General features: G+C 41.5%; 1 protein-coding gene across 1 annotated transcript; it reads right to left on the bottom strand.

The window, feature by feature from the left end:
* Positions 1-645: 645 nt before the first annotated feature.
* Positions 646-1,650, bottom strand: LOC115077640 (olfactory receptor 24-like). The gene has a single exon (XM_029579935.1). It carries the CDS (start codon positions 1,648-1,650, stop codon positions 646-648), a length of 1,005 nt encoding a protein of 334 aa, XP_029435795.1.
* Between the last annotated feature and the right edge of the window lie 18,384 nt (positions 1,651-20,034).

The following is a 20,034-nucleotide window of genomic DNA, read 5'->3' as shown; positions in this document are numbered from 1 at the left end:
TTCATATTTCGTTTACTTAAACACAATGCTAAGTTAAAACACATTATACTATTACACAGCAGCTCGTAGTTTCCAGTAACTGAAATTAAATTTGAGGCATTGTTTCTTCTTGGAGCTGGGTCCATTTACAATCCACAGGATCTTTAAAACAAGGTAATATTTTTTTTGAAAGAGTCCTGCTATGTGGAAAATGAGTTTTATTATGTATACCTGTCACATGACTTTCTCAATAAAACTATTGATTGCCAAACATCCTGCCCCTGCTCCTGTAACTCAGAATCAGCGTGTTTCACATACAAGATGGTGATAAGACAGAAAGAGCTCTTCCTCTCTCAGTCATATCAGCTGCTACTGTTAGTTTCAGAGGTATCATGTAAAGCTGGTACAGTGAAGCTGGGACCATTCCTGCCGTTCTCCCTAAGATGTGTGGGGACCCTCGGAGTCCTTTCTCCCTGCTAGGCATTCTCCAGCTATTTCACAATGTGATCAATGTGGGATCCTGCAGTCTGCGGGAGCTGCAGACCACACATAGCTAAAAAAGCTGACATGCATCTAGAAGGGAGAAAGTGTTTGCTGATCCCCACATACATTAGAGGAAATGTTGCTGATGGATCAGAGCTGGTTCAGGGTTCCCTGCATCTTCCTTTATTCCATTTCATTTCTTGAGCTCATGTTGTCCTGGGTAGCTAGAGCTATTTCCTTCTTGTTTTTGTTCACTGATAAGGATAGTCTTCTGATGAATGATTTTTGAAGAGCCACTTTTAAATCTTTGTTTCTTATACTGTAAATAAGAGGGTTTACAAGTGGGATTAAAAAGATAAATGTCACAGTCACCAGCTTGTTCTCATCCATGTTGTTGACTGAACTGGGTCGTAAATAAACACACAACAATGTTGTATAAAATAGAAAAACCACCATAAGGTGAGAGGAGCAGGTGGAGAAAGCTTTGCGTCTGCCCTCTGCAGAATGGATGGTTTTCAGGATGGAGAGGATAATACACACGTACGAAGTTAGGATCAAGGAAAATGATGTGAGGTCCATAATCAACCCTTCAGTATAATTCAGAAGTTCAATGGCAGAGGTCTCTGTGCAAGTAAGTTTTGTAAGAGCAGTGAGGTCACAGAAGAAGTGAAGTATTTCATTGGAGCCACAGAAAGAGAAATGCGATACCATTATAACTTGTGGCAGTGTCTCTATAAAACCTCCTATCCATGAGACAGCTGCCAGAAGTGCACAGACTCTCCTATTCATGATGATGGTGTAACGCAGGGGATTGCAGATTGCTACATAACGATCATATGCCATGACAGCAAGAAGTGTAAATTCTGTAGCTACACAGATCACGTAGCAGTACATCTGCAGAATGCAGTCACTGAAGGGTATTGCATTGTTCTGGGTCAGGAGGACTGCCAGCAGTTTGGGAACAGTGACTGTCAAAGAGCAGATATCAATGATGGACAGGTTGGCCAAGAAGAAATACATGGGGGTGTGCAGGTGTCGATCAGCACATACTATGCAGATAATGAGGAGGTTCCCCAGCACGGCCATCAGGTAGATAAATAAGAAAAGAGTAAAGAGAGGGAACTGTAGCTCTGGGAATTCTGAGAACCCCAGAATCAGGAATTCTCTCACGTCGCTGTAATTTCCCATTTTTCTGTAGTAATCGCCGCATCCAGCAAGTTACCCCGATGCTTGTTTGCCCAGACTGCACAGATCAATCTTTGTTGGATGTTGTCTGAATGTAAATTCTTTCCTCCCCCTAATGTTGAAGCAGAGAGCAATGCTGTATATGTTTCAAAGTGATGTATCAGGCTTAATTGGTTTAGGGTAGTAACCACCATAATAAGCAAGCTACCTCCACGCTTATTTGTTTACCCAGATTATGAAATTCAGTCTTTGTTGGATGTTGTCTGAATGGATAACAATGGATAACAACATATGCTTCCTCATACTGAGGAAGCATATGTTGTTATCCTCTCTCCTCGTTCACACCAAGGAACCATGTTAATGTCACTGTCATTTCTCGTCTATCCTATTTAATTATTTACCCTCCTCCCAGTTTCTAATTCCCTGTTAAAATGTAATTTCCATACTTTACCAGTTTTGATGTAAACCGGCATGATGTCCACAACTAATGCCGGTATATAAAAATGTTTAAATAAATAAATAAATAAATAAATAAATAAATGTAAATCCTTTTTTCCCCTACTGTTGAAGCAGAGAACAATGCTGTATATGCTTTCAAAGTGATGTATTAGGCTTAATTGGTTTAGGGTAGTAACCACCATAATAAGCAAGCTACCCCCATGCTTATTTGTTTACCCAGATTATTGCTTGCTTATTGCGGCGGTTACTACCCCTAACTAAGCTAGATATTTCACTTAGATGCAGTTCCATCACTGCTCTCTACATTAATGGTGGGGTGGAAGGGAAATAGAACTAAAAGGTACTAAAAGCCAAGCGTAACAAGTATGAGGGAAAAAAAAGTGCATAGCTTGCTGGGCAGACTGGATGGGCCATTTGGTCTTCTTCTGCCGTCATTTCTATGTTTCTATGACTTATGCTCACCATTGATGCAACTCTAACATTGCTTTCTGCATCAATGAAAGGGGATGGCAGGAAATTTGAATCAAACAGTTACCAACAAGGTTGATGAAACAGATAAGTATGGGAAAATAAGTGTGGAAGCTTGCTGGGCAAACTAGATGGGCCGATTGGTCTTTTTCTGCTGTCATTTTCTATGTTTCTATGTTTCTATCACATTTGGATTTCACTGCAGGGGCAGGTAGAAGATTGACTACATGATAGAAGGTATTAACCATCAAAATTATGGTAAACTTGACTAGCAGATGATTCAAACCAGTTTTTCATGAGACCTTGTTCTCCCATTGTTGTTCCTTCTCATTATTTCAAAAGAAAGCTAAAAACTCATTTTTATAAATTTAGATCTAGGTCGTGCAGCCAGAATTTGTTCTGGTCTGGCTAGTTTTCATTTTGGCTGGTTTTGGGGATTTTAAGAATGAAAACCACATTCGTTTCCTATCATTTTCATTAGCTATGCACATCAATTCTGTTTTATTTGCATAAAATTTCATTTTGGCTTTTGTAAAAAATGTACATGCCCAAACTTCCATAGACAAATCCCTACTTTGCTCTCAATTTATCCAATAAGAAAATTCCTCTAACCTTTTATTTTGTCTTTAAATCTCATGGGATTATGTGGTTTTGTAAAGCTCCTTGGATTTGCCATCACTTAATGTATTAAGAGAAGCAAAGCAATACATTTACCCAATTGCTGTTTGTATATCAGTACCAAACTGTATAGAAGGATAATTACTCAATAGATCATCTGACTTGAAAGGTATTTGCATGTCCTTTCAGTACACAGAAACCCAGATGATTTTTCAATACTAAATACCTGCATAAATTGTGTTTGAGGATTGGCTGAAAGAAGATGCATAGATTTAAACAGCATTATAATGATGAAATAAAGTGCATGTATTAATGTCATGGTTACTACTCACATACATTTATAAACTCAAATAGTTTCTAATCATAGCCTCAAAGTGCCCTTATCAGAATGCCTGGGTTTCTCTGATTTGCACTACAGTGAATGCATTTATTTTGCAAGAGCTCTGTCTATGAATTTGCTTATCTTAATTGGCTGTAAGATATCATCTTCTCCAGATAGTTTTATCAGAATATTTTCAATTCTTGGATTGAATATTTCCTATATATGTTTATTTCTGGTCTTTTCCCTGTACACGATTGATATTTTCCTTATATATAGTAACTTTGATGCTGCTATTGAAATGAATAATACCAAAAAAGAATGCCTGATTTTAATGAGGATAAATGTCCTTGCACTGTGAAAGTGCACACATACGTTTAGGAGTCTGAAAATCCTATCATGTGGATGCAGCCAACCTACCTGCACAGTTCCTTATATTTCATACATAGATCCTGAGTAAACTTTGAAAAATGTATTCCAGAGCCTGAAGGTGAAATAAAACATTTGTTCTTGTTTTCTTTTCTCTTATATATGACATGTATCACCTTGAAAGAGCAAACCTTCCTTGATGGCAGCAAAATAGATGATAAACTTGTAGAGAGCGCACCATCAGTTTATACAAACTTGTCTTTAAAGCTGTAGAATTACTTTCTTGGCTCAGAAGAAACAGAATGGATCTAGCTACAAGGGCTTCATTTGTATTTTAAGCTATCAATAGAGCCAAAGAATCAGATGACTGCAAATTCACAGTTTGCACAATTGAAAAATGCTGGTTCTGAAGATTCCTGAGAGAAGGAAGACATTGGTATAGGCTTTGAATTAAAATATGAGCTCTTCACTCACTTTCTTGGTGAGTGGCTTCTGCATTATTGGAATGAAAAGGCTGATGAGTTGGGAATGCTTAAGTTGGTTGCTGAATCCATTTGGGATATGAACCCCATGATGCAAAGACTTCACTGTGCATCTTTTTTTTAGATTAATGTTTATTACACCTACAACCCCTGTGGATTATTCATTCTTTTGTGGATATCTGATGTAAAACATCATTAATAAAGTTGTTTGGTATAAGTTTTCTCTAATTTCTACAGTGCAGAGGTGATCCAGAGATAGGCAGCCAAAATAATGTGGGGTCTATTCCAGAATTCTTATGAAACAGGGCTTAAGAATCCAAATATGTGTAACCTAGCAGAGAGAAGGAACAGAGGAGATATGACAGAGACATTCAAATACCTGAAAGATAATAATAATACTATGGAAACACATATTTTTCAATGGAAAGGAAGTTTAAGGACAAGAGTTCATGATGAGTTTCCAAGATTTTAACCCCAGGATCAACATCAGGAAATATTTTTTATGTAAAGGGTTGTGGATGCATGGAATGATGATCTGCATTGGATGGTGTAGACTAAATAGTAACAGGATACAGAAGGGCTTACAGGTCTATCTAACAAGCTATGAGTTTATCACGTTCAGGTCAATGTAACAAGGTGCCCTCTCTAAAGGTTATGTGGCACTGGGAGGCGAGATCTTTGGAATGTGGTGGAGAAGAAAGGAAGACGATGACAAAATTTCTTTGGAAAGGAATCATATCCTGCAAGCAGTCCAATTCTATATGTAGAAACTGATGGAACAGCTCCCCTATGAGGAAAGGCTGAATATGTTAAGACTGTTCAGCTTGGAGAAGAGACAGCTGAGGGGGATATGATAGAGGTCTTTAAGATCATGTGAGGTCTTGAATGAGTAGATGTAAGAATATAAGAACATAAGAACATGCCATACTGGGTCAGACCAAGGGTCCATCGAGCCCAACATCCTGTTTCCAACAGTGGCCATTCCAGGCCATAAGAACCTGGCAAGTACCCAAAAACTAAGTCTATTCCATGTTACTGTTGCTAGTAATAGCAGTGGCTATTTTCTAATTCAACTTAATTAAGATCAGGTAATGGACGTCTCATCCAAGAACTTATCCAATCCTTTTTTAAACACAGCTACACTAACAGCACTAACCACATCCTCTGGCAACAAATTCCAGAGTTTAATTGTGTGTTCAGTGAAAAAGAACTTTCTTTGATTAATTTTAAATGTTACACATGCTAACTTCATAGAGGGCCCACTAGTCTTTCTATTATCTGAAAGAGTAAATAACCGATTCACATCTACTTGTTCTAGACCTCTCATGATTTTAAACACCTCTATCATATCCTCCCTCAGCCGTCTCTTCTCCAAGTTGAAAAGTCCTAACCTCTTTAGTCTTTCCTCAAAGGTGAGCTGTTCCATTCCCCTTATCATTTTGGTCGTCCTTCTCTGTACCTTCTCTATCGCAACTATATCTTTTTTGAGATGCGGCGACCAGAATTGTACACAGTATTCAAGGTGCGGTCTCACTATGGAGCGATACAGAGGCATTATGACATTTTCCGTTTTCTTCACAATTCCCTTTCTAATAATTCCCAACATTCTGTTGCTTTTTTGACTGCTGCAGCACACTGAACCGATGATTTCAATGTGTTATCCACTATGATGCCTAGATCTCTTTCTTGGGTGGTAGAACCTAATATGGAACCCAACATTGTGTAATTATAGCATCGGTTATTTTTCCCTATATGCATCACCTTGCACTTATCCACATTAAATTTCATCTACCATTTGGATGCCCAATTTTCCAGTCTCATAAGGCCTTCCTGCAATTTATCACAATCTGCTTGTGATTTAACTACTCTGAACAATTTTGTATCATCTGCAAATTTGATTACCTCATTCATCATATTTTTTTCCAGATCACTTATAAATATATTGAAAAGTAAGGGTCCCAATACAGATCCCTGAGGCACTCCACTGCCCACTCCCTTCCACTGAGAAAATTGTCCAATTAATCCTACTCTCTGTTTCCTGTCTTTTAGCCAGTTTGCAATCCACAAAAGGACATCGCCACCTATCCCATGACTTTTTACTTTTCCTAGAAGCCTCTCAAGAGGAACTTTGTCAAACACCTTCTGAAAATCCAAGTACACTACATCTACCAGTTCACCTTTATCCACATGTTTATTAACTCCTTCAAAAAAGTAAAGCAGATTTGTGAGGCAAGACTTGCCTTGGGTAAAGCCATGCTGACTTTGTTCCATTAAACCATGTATTTCTATATGTTCTGTGATTTTGATATTTAGAACACTTTCCACTATTTTTCCTGGCACTGAAGTCAGGCTAACTAGTCTGTACTTTTCCGGATCACCCCTGGAGCCCTATTTAAATATTGGGGTTAAATTAGCTATCCTCCAGTTTTCAGGTACAATGGATGATTTTAATGATAGGTTACAAATTTTTACTAATAGGTCTGAAATTTCATTTTTCAGTTCCTTTAGAACTCTGGGGAGTATACCATCCAGTCCAGATGATTTACTACTCTTCAGTTTGTCAATCAGGCCTACCACACCCTCTAGGTTCACCGTCATTTGGTTCAGTCCATCTGAATCATTACCCATGAAAAACTTCTCCAGTACGGGGACCTTCCCAACATCCTCTTCAGTAAACACCAAAGCAAATAAATCATTTAATCTTTCCACAATGGCCTTATCTTCTCTAAGTACCCCTTTAACCTCTCGATCATCTAACGGTCCAACTGACTCCCTCACAGGCCTTCTGCTTTGGATATATTTTTAAAAGTTTTTGCCTCTACGGCCAACTTGTTTTCAAATTCTCTCTTAGCCTGTCTTATCAATGTCTTATATTTAACTTGCTAATGCTTATGCATTATGCTATTTTCTTCTGTTGAATCCTTCTTCCAGTTTTTTAATGAAGATCTTAGCTTCTTTCACCTCCCCTTTTAACCATGCATTCCATGAAGTTAGCAAGTAGCACATTTAAGACTAATCAGAGAAAATTATTTTTCACTCAATGCACAATTAAGCTCTGGAATTTGTTTCCAGAAGATGTGGTTAGTGCAGTTAGTGTAGCTGGGTACAAAAAATGTTTTGAATAAGTTCTTGGAGGAGAAGTCCATTAACGGCTATTAATCAAGTTTACTTAGGGAATAGCCACTATTAATTTCATCAGTAACATGGGATCTTCTTGGTGTTTGGGTAATTGCCAGGTTCTTGTGGCCTGGTTTGGCCTCTGTTGGAAACAGGATTCTGGGCTTGATGGACCCTTGGTCTGACCCAGCATGGCAATTTCTTATGTTCTTATGTTCTTATGCTAGAGGTGGTAACACGTTTTTTTTCACTCCTGTCTTTACAAAGCATATTCTCTCAGTACTCTGCTGTTGCATATGTTTTGAGATCTTCTACAGCTTAGTGTCATGACTCAAATTGGCCATAATCTTTGATAAATTTAGGTCTTGTAAGATAATAATTCCCAGAATTTCCAGGAATTCTATGCCATTGGAATGTGCTGTTGCATTATCTGCTACAATGAATATGCACTTCTGTTTCATATTCTGCCTCAGACAATTTACATCTGCTTCAGTGCAGCCTCATACTGGTAATGTTAATCCATTTGCTGCTATTAATTTCACTCAGCTTGAATCCTCTAAATTATATTTTTTCTCAAAATGGTAATGAAAATGGGTAGCTATGATGGTAGTCCCATCTGAGCCCATGACCATATAACACTTTGTTTCCATGAGCCCAATTAAGATATCTATGATGGGGCTCTTTGCAAGCATTCACCATTTCTTCTTCTCTAAATCTGTCATTGGAGAGGCTTTCCCAATTGAAGCCTAACTGTGGAAGTCAATGGAACGTCCTCTATTTCTATACCAGCTGATGACTGTACTTGTGGGCTTGTACTTTTAAAGGTCTGTAGTGATGTTGGTTTATTCTGTAGCTGTTGATTTTTTTTTGTTTGTTTTCACCATCTCTTGCAAAGTGGCCGTGCACTTTGTACCTATATAACATGATTTTCCTCCTTTCATTCTGGGAAGGTAGAAATCTATATACTGGATAGCTTGGTCGCTGATTATTATATCTATCATTGAAATTCCTAGGAGCATAGCTTTCCCTATAAGTAGTGTATTGCATTTTCTGATAGCTATTCTATTGCTGCTGTCATTGTTGTTGTTCCCACATCTCATCTCTGAAATGGTACATTTGGCAGTCTATGGGTCCCCCCACCCCACAGACTGTCGGACTCACCAGCAGGCACGAGCCACTATCACCAGTTCCCGACACAGCCAAGTCACATTCCCATCTTGTGCAGCAGGACACCACACTGTGGCACAGCAGGATGCTGCCATCAGTCTTCACAGTGGGACACCACTATCACTCACACCCAGCTTCTTGAACGCACGCTCACACCCGATGTTCCTCCTCTTAAAGGACCTTTGGCAGGAAAATGCTGGTGGCACACTTGGATGAAATCATGGGGTTTACCTATAAAAGGCCTTGGCTGCATCACCTCTGTGCTTTGGCAACAGGTCTCCTGCAGCCTCTGTAGCATGAATTGCCTCAATGTCTTCATCTGGTCTTCAGTTGGTCTTCAGTTCCAGTGTCAGGTTCTTCAGTTCTCATGATTCTTGACTTATTTGTCAGTGCTTGTGGTCAGTCTTCAGCTCTTTGTTCTTCAGTGTGCCTTGCCTCCTTTGTTGCTCTTCATACTCCTGCCTGCCTATCATCCCATCTTCTCTTGGACAGATCCTTGGCTTGCTTCCTGGACTTCTCTTCATTTCTACCTGCCACTGACCACTGCCTGTTATTGGATCTTCCTTGATTGCCACCTGCCTCTGACCACAGCCTGTTACTGGACATTCCAGATTGCCATCTGCCGTGAGCTGAGATTGCCTCACACTTCGGTTCAACATGAGTTCATCCATGGATTGCCAGCCCTTCAGCGGAGGCCCCAACCCAAGACCTGCTGGCCCTGGCATCCAAGGGCTCAACATAAGTGTAATGTGTTCTGGTATAGGCAAAGCTCCTGTTGGTCCTTTTCCTCATGCCAGCTGATGGTGGGCACCTACAGGGCTCCTCCCTGTAGGTTGCTCCAACTCTACCTCAATCCAATGGTCCATGTCCAAAATATGAAGTATTTTATCTTGCACTTTACTTAGGCTCATCATCATTTGACTCAACTCTTCCACATTTAATGCTGGCTCTTCACTAGAGGCTCTCACTTCTACTTCATTTCTTTCACAAACCAACAATTTAGGAGCTATCTTTTCTGTGGTGTACCCTTCATTTTGGGCTGCCCACAGAATGGCCAGTCACATTACTTCTGAAAATGTCCTCGCCAGAATTTAAAATAAATATTTTTTTCATTTCCCACCTAAGACTGCTGTCTCTTAAGCCCATGGCAAACCTTTAGCAATTTATCTAGGTCTTGTATGCAAAAAGGATCTCTTGCCAATGCTCTATTTAATCCTTCTGCAAGCTATATGCGTATGTACAGAGATCTTTTCCTGGAGCATGTCTATTATCATGAAACTCTTACCCTTACATTTGCAGGTACTTGATACCAGTATACATCTTGTAGCTAAAATAAAAGTTCTTCCATGTTCCTTGCTCTGCCATATTTGACAGCATCTCTCACTTGTCCTAATAGATAGTGTTATGTTATGGATGTGAACCCTGGGCTGAGGTGAGAGATGTCTCCACCCACAGGGAGGAACTGTTATTATTTGTGATAATTGTGGGTGGATCCTTGGGCCGGTGGCAAATGACCATGCCCTCGAGTGAAGATCCCGAGAGGGGCCACCAGTCAGGCTCAGAGTTGGGAGACAGACACACACTAGATATTTTATTAAACTGATATAGTGAACCACCAGAGGTGGCAGTAGTGAACTGGAAGAGCCCAGCTGGGCTGTAGTCCCTCAGGCACTGGAACAGCGATCCCAGGATGGCTGAGCTGTAGAGAAACTGAGTACAGAAGTACACACAGTATGCAGAGTTCAGGAACAGAACCTTGATGGTAACACTCATACAATAGTCTCTTGAAGCACCCCAGAGGCTGGAATGAAGTAGGCCCTCGAGGAACGAGTTAGAGATGTGAATCAGAACTGGAATCTGTTCCGATTCCGGGTCCGCTTCACATCGTTAATTTTTTTTTGTGAGGCCCGATTGCATTTTTATTTATCGGCTGCGCCCGAGCCGATAAACAAAAAACCCACCCGACCCTTTAAAACTGACCCCTTAGCTTCAATATTATACTCCAATAACATAACGACGGCTTTACGAGTAATTTGTTGTCAATATCTGGTATTAGGCTAGGCTTATGACAACAGCCTTAATCCATTTTCAATATCCGCAGGGTCGTCATTCAACAGGAAAACGTCCAGCCAATTAGGAAGTTTAAGCTTTCACAACCTTAAATCCATCTCAAACTCAAGCTACAGCGTGCTTAGTCGAAAATGTAACACAACCATGCTTCCTGCGTATGACGCCACTACCGTAACCAGGTCTCCTCTCAGAAGTCTTAATCCATTTTCAATATCCGCAGGGTCGTCATTCAACAGGAAAACGTCCAGCCAGTTAGGAAGTTTAAGCTTTCACAACCTTAAAACCATCTCAATCTCAAGCTACAGCATGCTTAGTCGAAAATGTAACACAACCATGCTTCCTGCATATGACGCCACTGCCGTAACCAGGTCTCCTCTCAGAAGTCTTCTACTAAACCAGAGGAACTCAGGTTATTATACTGCCAAACAAATATTTTATATTCAATTTTATTTAACAATGATTTCAAACATACATGTTATATAAGTCTTCTGAGAGGAGACCTGGTTACGGCAGTGGCGTCAAAAGCAGGAAGCATGGTTGTGTTACATTTTCGACTAAGCGCGCTGTAGCTTCAGTTTGAGATGGATTTAAGGTTGTGAAAGCTTAAACTTCCTAATTGGCTGGACGTTTTCCTGTTGAATGTTGAATGTTGTCATAAGTCTAGCCTAATACCAGATATTGACAACAAATTACTCGCAAAGCTGTCGTTATGTTATTGGAGTATAATATTGAATGTGGAACCAGTTTCATTCGTGCTAAAGTCCAGTGCTTTGTGCGATTGTCATTTACACAACAAACATCATTGATACTAAAGATCTCTAATTGATGTATGGACGTTATTAAACCTGTGCCACGGAGATGCCAGTACAAATATATTATTCGTGGAAGATCATAACTTTTCCCTGAAGAAGCCATATGGGAGGGGCAAAATGGGTATCTCATCGGATACTACACTGTCCATAATAGCATACTGTTGATATAGTATTATAAAATTGTTTGTTGAAAAATTGTAGGTACTTGGTACCTGTTATAACACATTGTAACTAAATTGGTATATTTGTATGCAATATTCTGGTATATGTTTACATTATATGTGGAGGTATAAGGATTGTTAGTTTATATGATGCATTTTCATGAGAGTTTGTGGTGTGGGGTATGCAATGTATGATTGGTGTGTATGGAAGTGAGATGTGAGTATTTTAATGTGGGAATTTCTTGTAGCACATAGCGGAACTTATATAACATGTATGTTTGAAATCATTGTTAAATAAAATTGAATATATAATATTTGTTTAGCAGTATAATTTGCCGAGTTCCTCTGGTTTAGTAGTCAATTGTTCACACAACACATCTTTAAGATTCACGGTCTGCCCCAAGACATAGTGTCCGATCGAGGTTCTCAGTTCACCGCCCGGTATTGGAGAGCCCTATGTAAAAGATTCAATGTGCAACTCAGCTTATCATCTGCGTTCCACCCCCAGAGCAATGGGCAGATGGAACGCACCAACTGGACCCTGAAAATGTTCCTTCGATCTTTTGTCAATGAGAGACAAGATAATTGGACCAAGATTCTGCCATGGACAGAATTCTCATAAAACATATGCATTCTGCCACAGGAAGTTCGCCCTTCCTTATAGTCTATGGGAAACAGTTGTGACTGCCACTGCCTCTGCCTCTTCCTAGCGTACTACCCACGGTGCAACTTTCCACCAAGCAACTACAATCCCTGTGGATGTCCATCCAGAGAAAACTTGCCAAAGCAGCCAAGGCCACCAAAAGATGGGCAGATCAGCATCGGCAGCCAGCGCCTGTCTTTCTTCCTGGAGACCGAGTTTGGCTCAGCACAAGGAACCTCCAGCTTCGAATTCCGTCCCGAAGGTTGGCCCCAAGATACTGTGGGCCCTTCCGTATTGCTGAGCGTGTGGGATCAGTATCATATCGTTTACGCCTACCCTCTTCCATGCACATACATAATGTGTTTCCTGTCTCCTTGTTGAAGCCCCTTATTCTCTCCAGGAATCACCGTCGAGTTCCTGATTCCACAGATCCAGCTGTACCTGATGAACTGACTTATCGAGTTTGGGAGGTCCTAGACGTCCGGTTCCACCACCGACACTGGGAGTATCTGCTTGCCTGGGTGGGCTGTGGTCCCGAGGACAACACATGGGAACCTGCCCGGAACATCTTGGATAAAGAGCTTCTGCGACAATTTCATCATCAACACCCAGGTAAACCTGGGCCTGCTAAGAGGGAGCGTAAGAGGGGAGGTACTGTTGTGGCCCGGTCACGGCACTCGCGACCGGGACCTTACCTCTTAGCACTGGGCATCGGGTTCAGTCTTGCTGTGGGGGTCCACTGGGTCCCGGGCCTGTTCGGCGGCGTTTCCGCAGGGGCGACGCCATCGGGACGCCTAAGTCAGCCGCCCTTCTCCTGGGTGCGCTCGTGCGCAAAGAGCCTGAACTTATAGGCCCTTTCCCGCCACTCAATGCTCCGCCCGCTTCCATGATGTCAGAGCTGGTGGGTATGTATGGCCGGAAACCTGTCTTGGATAGACACCTTGCAACGAGGTTACCTTGGGGTTCCTAGTAGCTGTGTGCCTCAGAGTTCGCTAACTTCTGTTAGTCTCTCACTTCAGTTCCAGCCTGGTTCCTGCTTCTGAGTCTTGCTTCAGTTCCAGCCAGGTTGCTGCTTCTGTGTCTTGCTTCAGTTTCAGCCTGGTTCCTTCTTCTGTGCTTTGCTTCAGTTCCAGCCTGGTTCCTGCTCTGAGTCTCACTTCAGTTCTAGCCTGGTTCCTGCTTGTGAGATAACATTAAGGGTTTAAAAATGTACTGATTAGAGAAGAGAAGAGAAAGGGAGATTTGATTGAGACATTCAAGTACTTCACATGGTCAATATTCAAAGGTTTTGCCCGAATAGGAATTAGCAGAAAAAACTTTCCTGTTTTAATTTTCCTCTTCCTCTTCCTCACCACTGACCCGCTACATTTTATCTGGGTGAATCAAAACCAACACAAATTTAACCAGAGAAAAAAAAAAGGGGGCCCCATAGGATTCCCCAGAACATTATAAAATCTTGGCTAATATTCATTAGAAATAAGAATTTGGGAGGCTACCCAGAGAGAGTATTCTCCCACAAGGGAGATTGGCCAGAGGGCTGCTAATTGGAGGAATCTGTGCGAGGCTGGAATCACCTGTGCCCCGGCGTGCTCCGTAGTGGTTCCCACCCCCAATGATGTCATCAATCGGGGCCCGAGGACCCAATATAACCAGCGAGCCTGAGGGAATAACTTGGAGGCTACCCGGAGAGAGTATTCTCCCGCAAGGGAGTTCAGCCAGAGGACTGCTTTTTGGAGGAATTTGTGTGAGGCTGGTATCACCTGTGCCCTGGCGTGCTCCAGAGTGGTTCCTGCCCCTGATGATGTCATCAATCTGGACTTTTGGAACCGATATAACCAGCGAGCCTGTTGCACGCAGCCGCGCGCCAAAGTGGCATACCACTTATTGCAAATTTTTCCTTTTTATATATCTGAGTTATATGGGAAGAAAGAGGGAAACAAAGGTCTGGACATCATCTCCGGGTCCTGTAGTAATGAGAGGCCCAATGGATTCACATGTGGAGCAATAGGTGAGTCAGTCAATGAGAAACTCTATTCTTGATATCTCATTTTCTTCAGGGTCTCCAGAGAGTCCAGGCCAGCCACCATTAACCCACATTGTCACTGATATTCCTTTATTAGTGGATAATTCTCAATTGATGACTGTTAATCTACAATCTGATATAGGAAATTTGGATAGACAACAGACTGCCTTAAAGGAACTTGGGCCTCAAGGTTCCGAGTGTTTAGATCCTAAGAAAGTAACCTTAGCAGATATATGGACTCTGCTTTTTTTTGTAATACTTTTTATTCATATACAACTAGATATCTCAGAGGACAAGAGTAATACAAGAATAACATCAAACATATTACGTAATTGGTTGTCCACTATACAAGGTGGACGTATGTATCGATTGTCCTATCGTCATTTCAACCATCAAAGAGATATCTGAAAAACAACATAACAAGGTCTACAAATCCCAAATCCCAAAGTATTGTCTCCACCCGTAGTCCCTTCCCAACCCATCCCCCCACCGATCCCCTTGTCAGCACCTTAGTTTTTCAGGGTAAACATAACAGTATCCATAACAGTAAAACAAATCATAACCATAAGAATGTCATGACACCAAACCAGTGCACATGGTTATCCGTACCTCTATAGAAAATAATCATAATACCTTTACAGAGTAACATTGCTAATTGGAGATTTAATTTCAGCTATTGCTACTCGGAGTAACAGACTGGCGTAGATTCTGTGGCAGTGATTTCAAGAATGGTTGCCAGATAGTAGGAAACAACAGCTGTTTTTTCTTGGAAAGTAATGGGATAGATTTCTGTTCCAGGAGGTATAAATCCAACATGGCATCCAACCATTCCTTCAGTGACGGATCCGTAGGCAATATCCAGTGTCGGAGAATGACCCGTAAAGTGATTAATCGGCTTTTATGCAGTAGATGAGAGTGGAGACTCGTGAGTCTGCCAGGTCAAATAGGAATCCCCAATATGCAGAAGGATGCTCCCAATGTCACCGTACTATATTGAGCCCCACCAAGCCACTAGAGAATGGAGTCCCAAAACTTGCGTATATGATCACAAGTCCACAGACAGTGTATAAGAGTAGCATTGGGTTGATTACATTTATGGCAGGTGTGAGTTGTAGAAATTCCAGCCAAAAAGGCTTTCCTTGGCCAGATAATAAGGCTGTGCAGAATCCGAAACTGCAATTCACGCATATAAGAACTCCTTGCGATTATCCTGATGAAATTCCAGCTCCGTTTAACATCCAAAGTCGTAATAGTTTGAGAAAGACAAAGAGACCAGTGAGCAGCTACCGCTGCATTTAGCCGATATGAGGTTGTGTCATGTAGAAAGTGATAACAAGATGAAATGGAAATAATTTTCTTGGAACATAAATGAAGAAAACGTTGAAAAGGTCCATTAGTTAGACTGCTAGGTGAGGAAGAAGATATTTTCGTAAGGTAACTGCAAATTTGTAGATAAGACAAGTAATCAGCTGCTGTAAATTGCATATATTGACAACAATGAGTAAAAGAATACATCACAGCAGTTTGCAGGTTTATAAAAGGAGTCAAAGAATTACAGGAGGAGTCAGACCGGGATCGCTGCAATAGCCTACTACGTGATCCCGCGGGAAAGTCCGGGTTTCCCGTCAATGGAAGACAATAAGATACCCTCCAGGGTAATTTCAAGTGGTGTCTCAAAAAACGCCAACAACTTCTCATAGACCGAAGTAAAATATTGTGCCTCATATGAGCAGATATCAAGTGGCCCGGTGCATGTATCAAAAATGCCAAATGTGTAGGTTGCAACAACGCCGTTTCCAGCGAACTAAGAATTGGATTGTTTTCATACCCTAACCACTCTCGCAGGGTAGGAAGCAGACACGCCATATTATAAAAACGAAGGTTAGCCACTCCCAATCCTCCTTCCTGTTTAGGTACCATCAATTTAGTATAAAGCATCCTGGCCTTCTTTGCTCCCCAATAGAACCTACTAAACAGTGTTTGTAACGTTTTCACATCCTTAGTTGTCAAAAATACCGGAAGCATTTGTAAAACATACAACAGTTTAGGAAGTAAAATCATTTGTACCAGGGCTATTCTACCTGAAATTGAAAGAGGAAATGTGTTCCAACTTTCTACTTTAGACAGAAAAGTGTGAAGGAGAGGAGTAATGTAACAGGAATACCAATGTCGGGGGTCTTGATGAATCTTAATCCCCAGGTATTTTATAGTATCTGAGGCCCATAGCAAGGGGAAATCAGGCCACTGGGGTTTAAGAGTTCCAGTAATATCCAATGCTTCAGATTTAGTGAGATTCAATTTTAAACCAGAAAATGTCCCGAAGGTCTGGATAATGTGCAATAGAGCTGGTAAAGAGGACTTAGCATTGGACACCAACATTAACATGTCGTCTGCAAAAAGCATCATTTTCTGCTCTATTTTCCCAGTAATCACACCTGGTACATCCGCCGATCTTTTGATTGTATGAATAAGAGGCTCTAAGGAAAGAATATAGAGAAGGGGCGACAGGGGACAGCCTTGTCGGGTTCCCCTGCCCAAGGAGAATATGGATGAAGTAGAATTATTAAGGCAAATAAACGCCTTGGGGTCTTTGTAAAGTATCATAATGGCATTAAGAAACGAGCCAGTGATCCCAAACTTCTGTAAAGCAGTAAATAGATACGACCACGCTACCCGGTCGAACGCTTTTTCAGCGTCAAAGCTGACCAGTAAGGGATCCGGTGTGCCTTGATGTCGACAGCTATCCAATGCCACCAACAGTCTTCTAATGTTGGAAAGCGGTCGCCGTCCCTGCACAAACCCGGTCTGTTCAGGTGATATTAAGTCTGGCAATATAAATTTGAGTCTGTTTGCTAGAATTTTTGCAAAAATTTTCACATCTTGATTCAGGAGCGAAACTGGTCGGTAAGAACCAGGATCTGTGGGGTCCCGACCAGGCTTAGGTAGAATGGTAATAGCTGCCACCTTCATTGTGTCAGGTAGGATGTTATGGGAGATCATATGATTAAATAAGTCAGTGAGAGAAGGGACAATATGGGTCACTATTGATTTATAAAACATGGAATTTATACCATCCGGCCCTGGTGATTTGTGTAGTTTGAGATCTGCTATTACCTTTGTGATTTCAATGGAGGTAATAGGTCTATTCAAACGTTCCCGTTGCTGGCTCGAAATTTGGGGTAAGGATAGGTTCTCCAAGAATCTAGTCTGGTTATCTGTATTGGGCTCGTCAGCAGAGTATAGAGACCTGTAAAAATCCTGGAAAATCTGACCCATTTCAGGTGTGGAGACTGCCAGAGTGCCATCAGAGCGCTTAATTGAGGTTATATATTTAGATGTCTGTTTAGCTTTCGTTAAGCGGGCCAATAATCGCCCTGGTTTGTCGCCATGCTCAAACAATCTATGTTTAAAAGCAAACATACTGCCTGTCGCTTTTTTGTGGATTAAATCATTAAGAAGTTTCTGCGTTTGTCGGAACCTGTCACGCCACAGGATAGTATTATGCGTATTCCACTGCTTTTTACAATAAGCGAGTTTGGATTCCAAATCTAAGATTTGTTTGTTTTGATTCCGTTTGTATTGGATGACATACTTTAAAATGTCTCCTCGGATGACAGCTTTGGCAGCCTCCCAGAAGAGCTGTGGCTGATCCTTATGGATCCGATTAAACTCTTCATAATGTAGCCACCGTTTTTCCAAAAACTGCGCAAAATCTTTGTCTGTGGCTAACCACTCAGGCATTCTCCACTGAAAAAGGGAGGGTAAAGTTGATGCAGAACCCAACACACAACTAACTGGACAATGATCCAAAATCACTAGTGGACAAATTTCGGAACTATCTATCAAAGAAAACACAGGTTCAGAGAGCAATATATAATCTATTCTGGTCTTTGTAGAGTGTGCCCTAGCATAATGGGTATAATCCCGTTCCAGAGGGTGGAGGGCTCTCCAGCCATCCACTAAATGGAGATTAGAACACAAAAAAGGCAGACCTTTATCAGGACCCATATCCGAAATTGGGCTAGTGGAGCTCCTGTCTAGTGTGTAGTCTAGGAGACAGTTAAAGTCGCCTGCTACTATCAAAGACTGTGGACCAAATTCAAGTAGTTTAGTAACTAGGGTGGTGAAAAAGGAATGTTGATATTTATTAGGGCCATAAATCGATGCCAGTGTGATTAAGTTCCCAAAAAGATATCCCTGAATAATCACAATACGCCCCTCTTCATCCTTCCATTGAGATGTCAGTTGGAAAGGAACAGACTTATGAATCAGAATGGCCACGCCATTACGCTTATGTGTGCCTGAAGAGAAATACATTTGATTGAATCCTTTTTTATGATTAATCTTAATGTGTTCTTTGTCTAACATATGGGTTTCCTATAGGAATATGATATCTCCCTTAGACTTATGACAATGGGCTAGTACTTTTTCCCTCTTGATAGGCGAGCCCATGCCTGCTACATTTCAAGTCAAATACTTTATTTTAGGAGTCATGAGGTAAAGTCAGGCGGTGAGAATGCCCTCTGCTAATATGCAAAACAGTAGACCTAGGACTGAAGGGATACCGTACCAAAGAGGTAACACATCCTATCGGCCAAAGAGAAAGGAGCCCTTTGAATAGAAACAGGTGACAGAGCCCTAGTAAAAGTAAAAGCATAAGGGAAACTAAAATCATGTCATACTTCGAACTATCCAGCAATAAAAATAACATAAAAAACACACAAAAAACAATCCCCTCGATAAGGTGCTGACCCTCCCCCCCTTCCCTCCACCCCCTCCCAACCCTGCTTACATCCCCTACCCTCCCAGCAAAATCCAAGTCATGCTCTGTAGATAGAGCAGGAGCCATTATTGTGTGTGTTCCGGTGGCAGGCCCAAATTGTAGGTAAAATGCCAAGGTACAGTTCCATATCAAATGCCTTCAGGTCCCAGCATAACAAACAAAAACCGCTTATATAACCAGCAACTTGTAAAAGAAAAGTCGCTAAATCAGCATAAAGTGAAACCTTCGTCTGTGTCAATGAGTCCTGTAGTCTATCACTCTGGGTCATGGGGAAGAAGGCTTTGGACAAACTTTTGCGCATCCGGCAGAGATTCAAATACTTGAGCTTGCCCGTTGTTCCAAATACAGAGCTTTGCAGGGTATTGTAATGAAAATCGTATCTGCTTCTCAGCCAACCGCATACAGATAGGGCTAAATTCTTTTCGTTTGGCGGCTACGCATGCAGAGAAATCTTGGAAAATACACACCTGCGCATTCTGCATTTGCAAATTCGGTGTCTTGCGAGAAATTTGCCAAATTCACTGTTTGTCAGCATAATTAAAGATTCGGGCAATAACCACCCGAGGACGGCTACTTTGCCCCGAACGCGCCCCAAGGCGGTGGGCCCTCTCAATTTGTAATGACGTCAGCCCCTGGTCGTTTAAGGCCTCCGGAATCCATTTCACCAAATGGGCAGCTAAATCGCTATCAGCAACCGATTCGGGGACACCGATAAAGCGTAAGTTATTACGGCGTGAGCGGTTTTCAAGCTCGTCGAGCTTATCTTCATGAGAACGAATCAGTTGCTCCAACTTGTGGAGTTTACCTTCCGCCGCCAAGGCCCCGTCTTCAGTTGCAGACATTCGCAGCTCCAGATTGTCGACACGAGGAGGGAGTTCCAAAAGTGCTGCTTGCAT

The sequence above is a fragment of the Rhinatrema bivittatum genome, chromosome 16 (genome assembly GCF_901001135.1).
Source record: "Rhinatrema bivittatum chromosome 16, aRhiBiv1.1, whole genome shotgun sequence".
Taxonomy (NCBI): Eukaryota; Metazoa; Chordata; class Amphibia; order Gymnophiona; family Rhinatrematidae; genus Rhinatrema; species Rhinatrema bivittatum.
Note: the sequence above shows the minus strand (reverse complement) of the source record. Positions and strands in the feature narration are given on the sequence as shown.

Excerpts from the sequence above, each read along its gene's own strand:
- LOC115077640 (XM_029579935.1), bottom strand. The coding sequence starts at position 1,650 with ATGGGAAATTACAGCGACGTGAGAGAATTCCTGATTCTGGGGTTCTCA.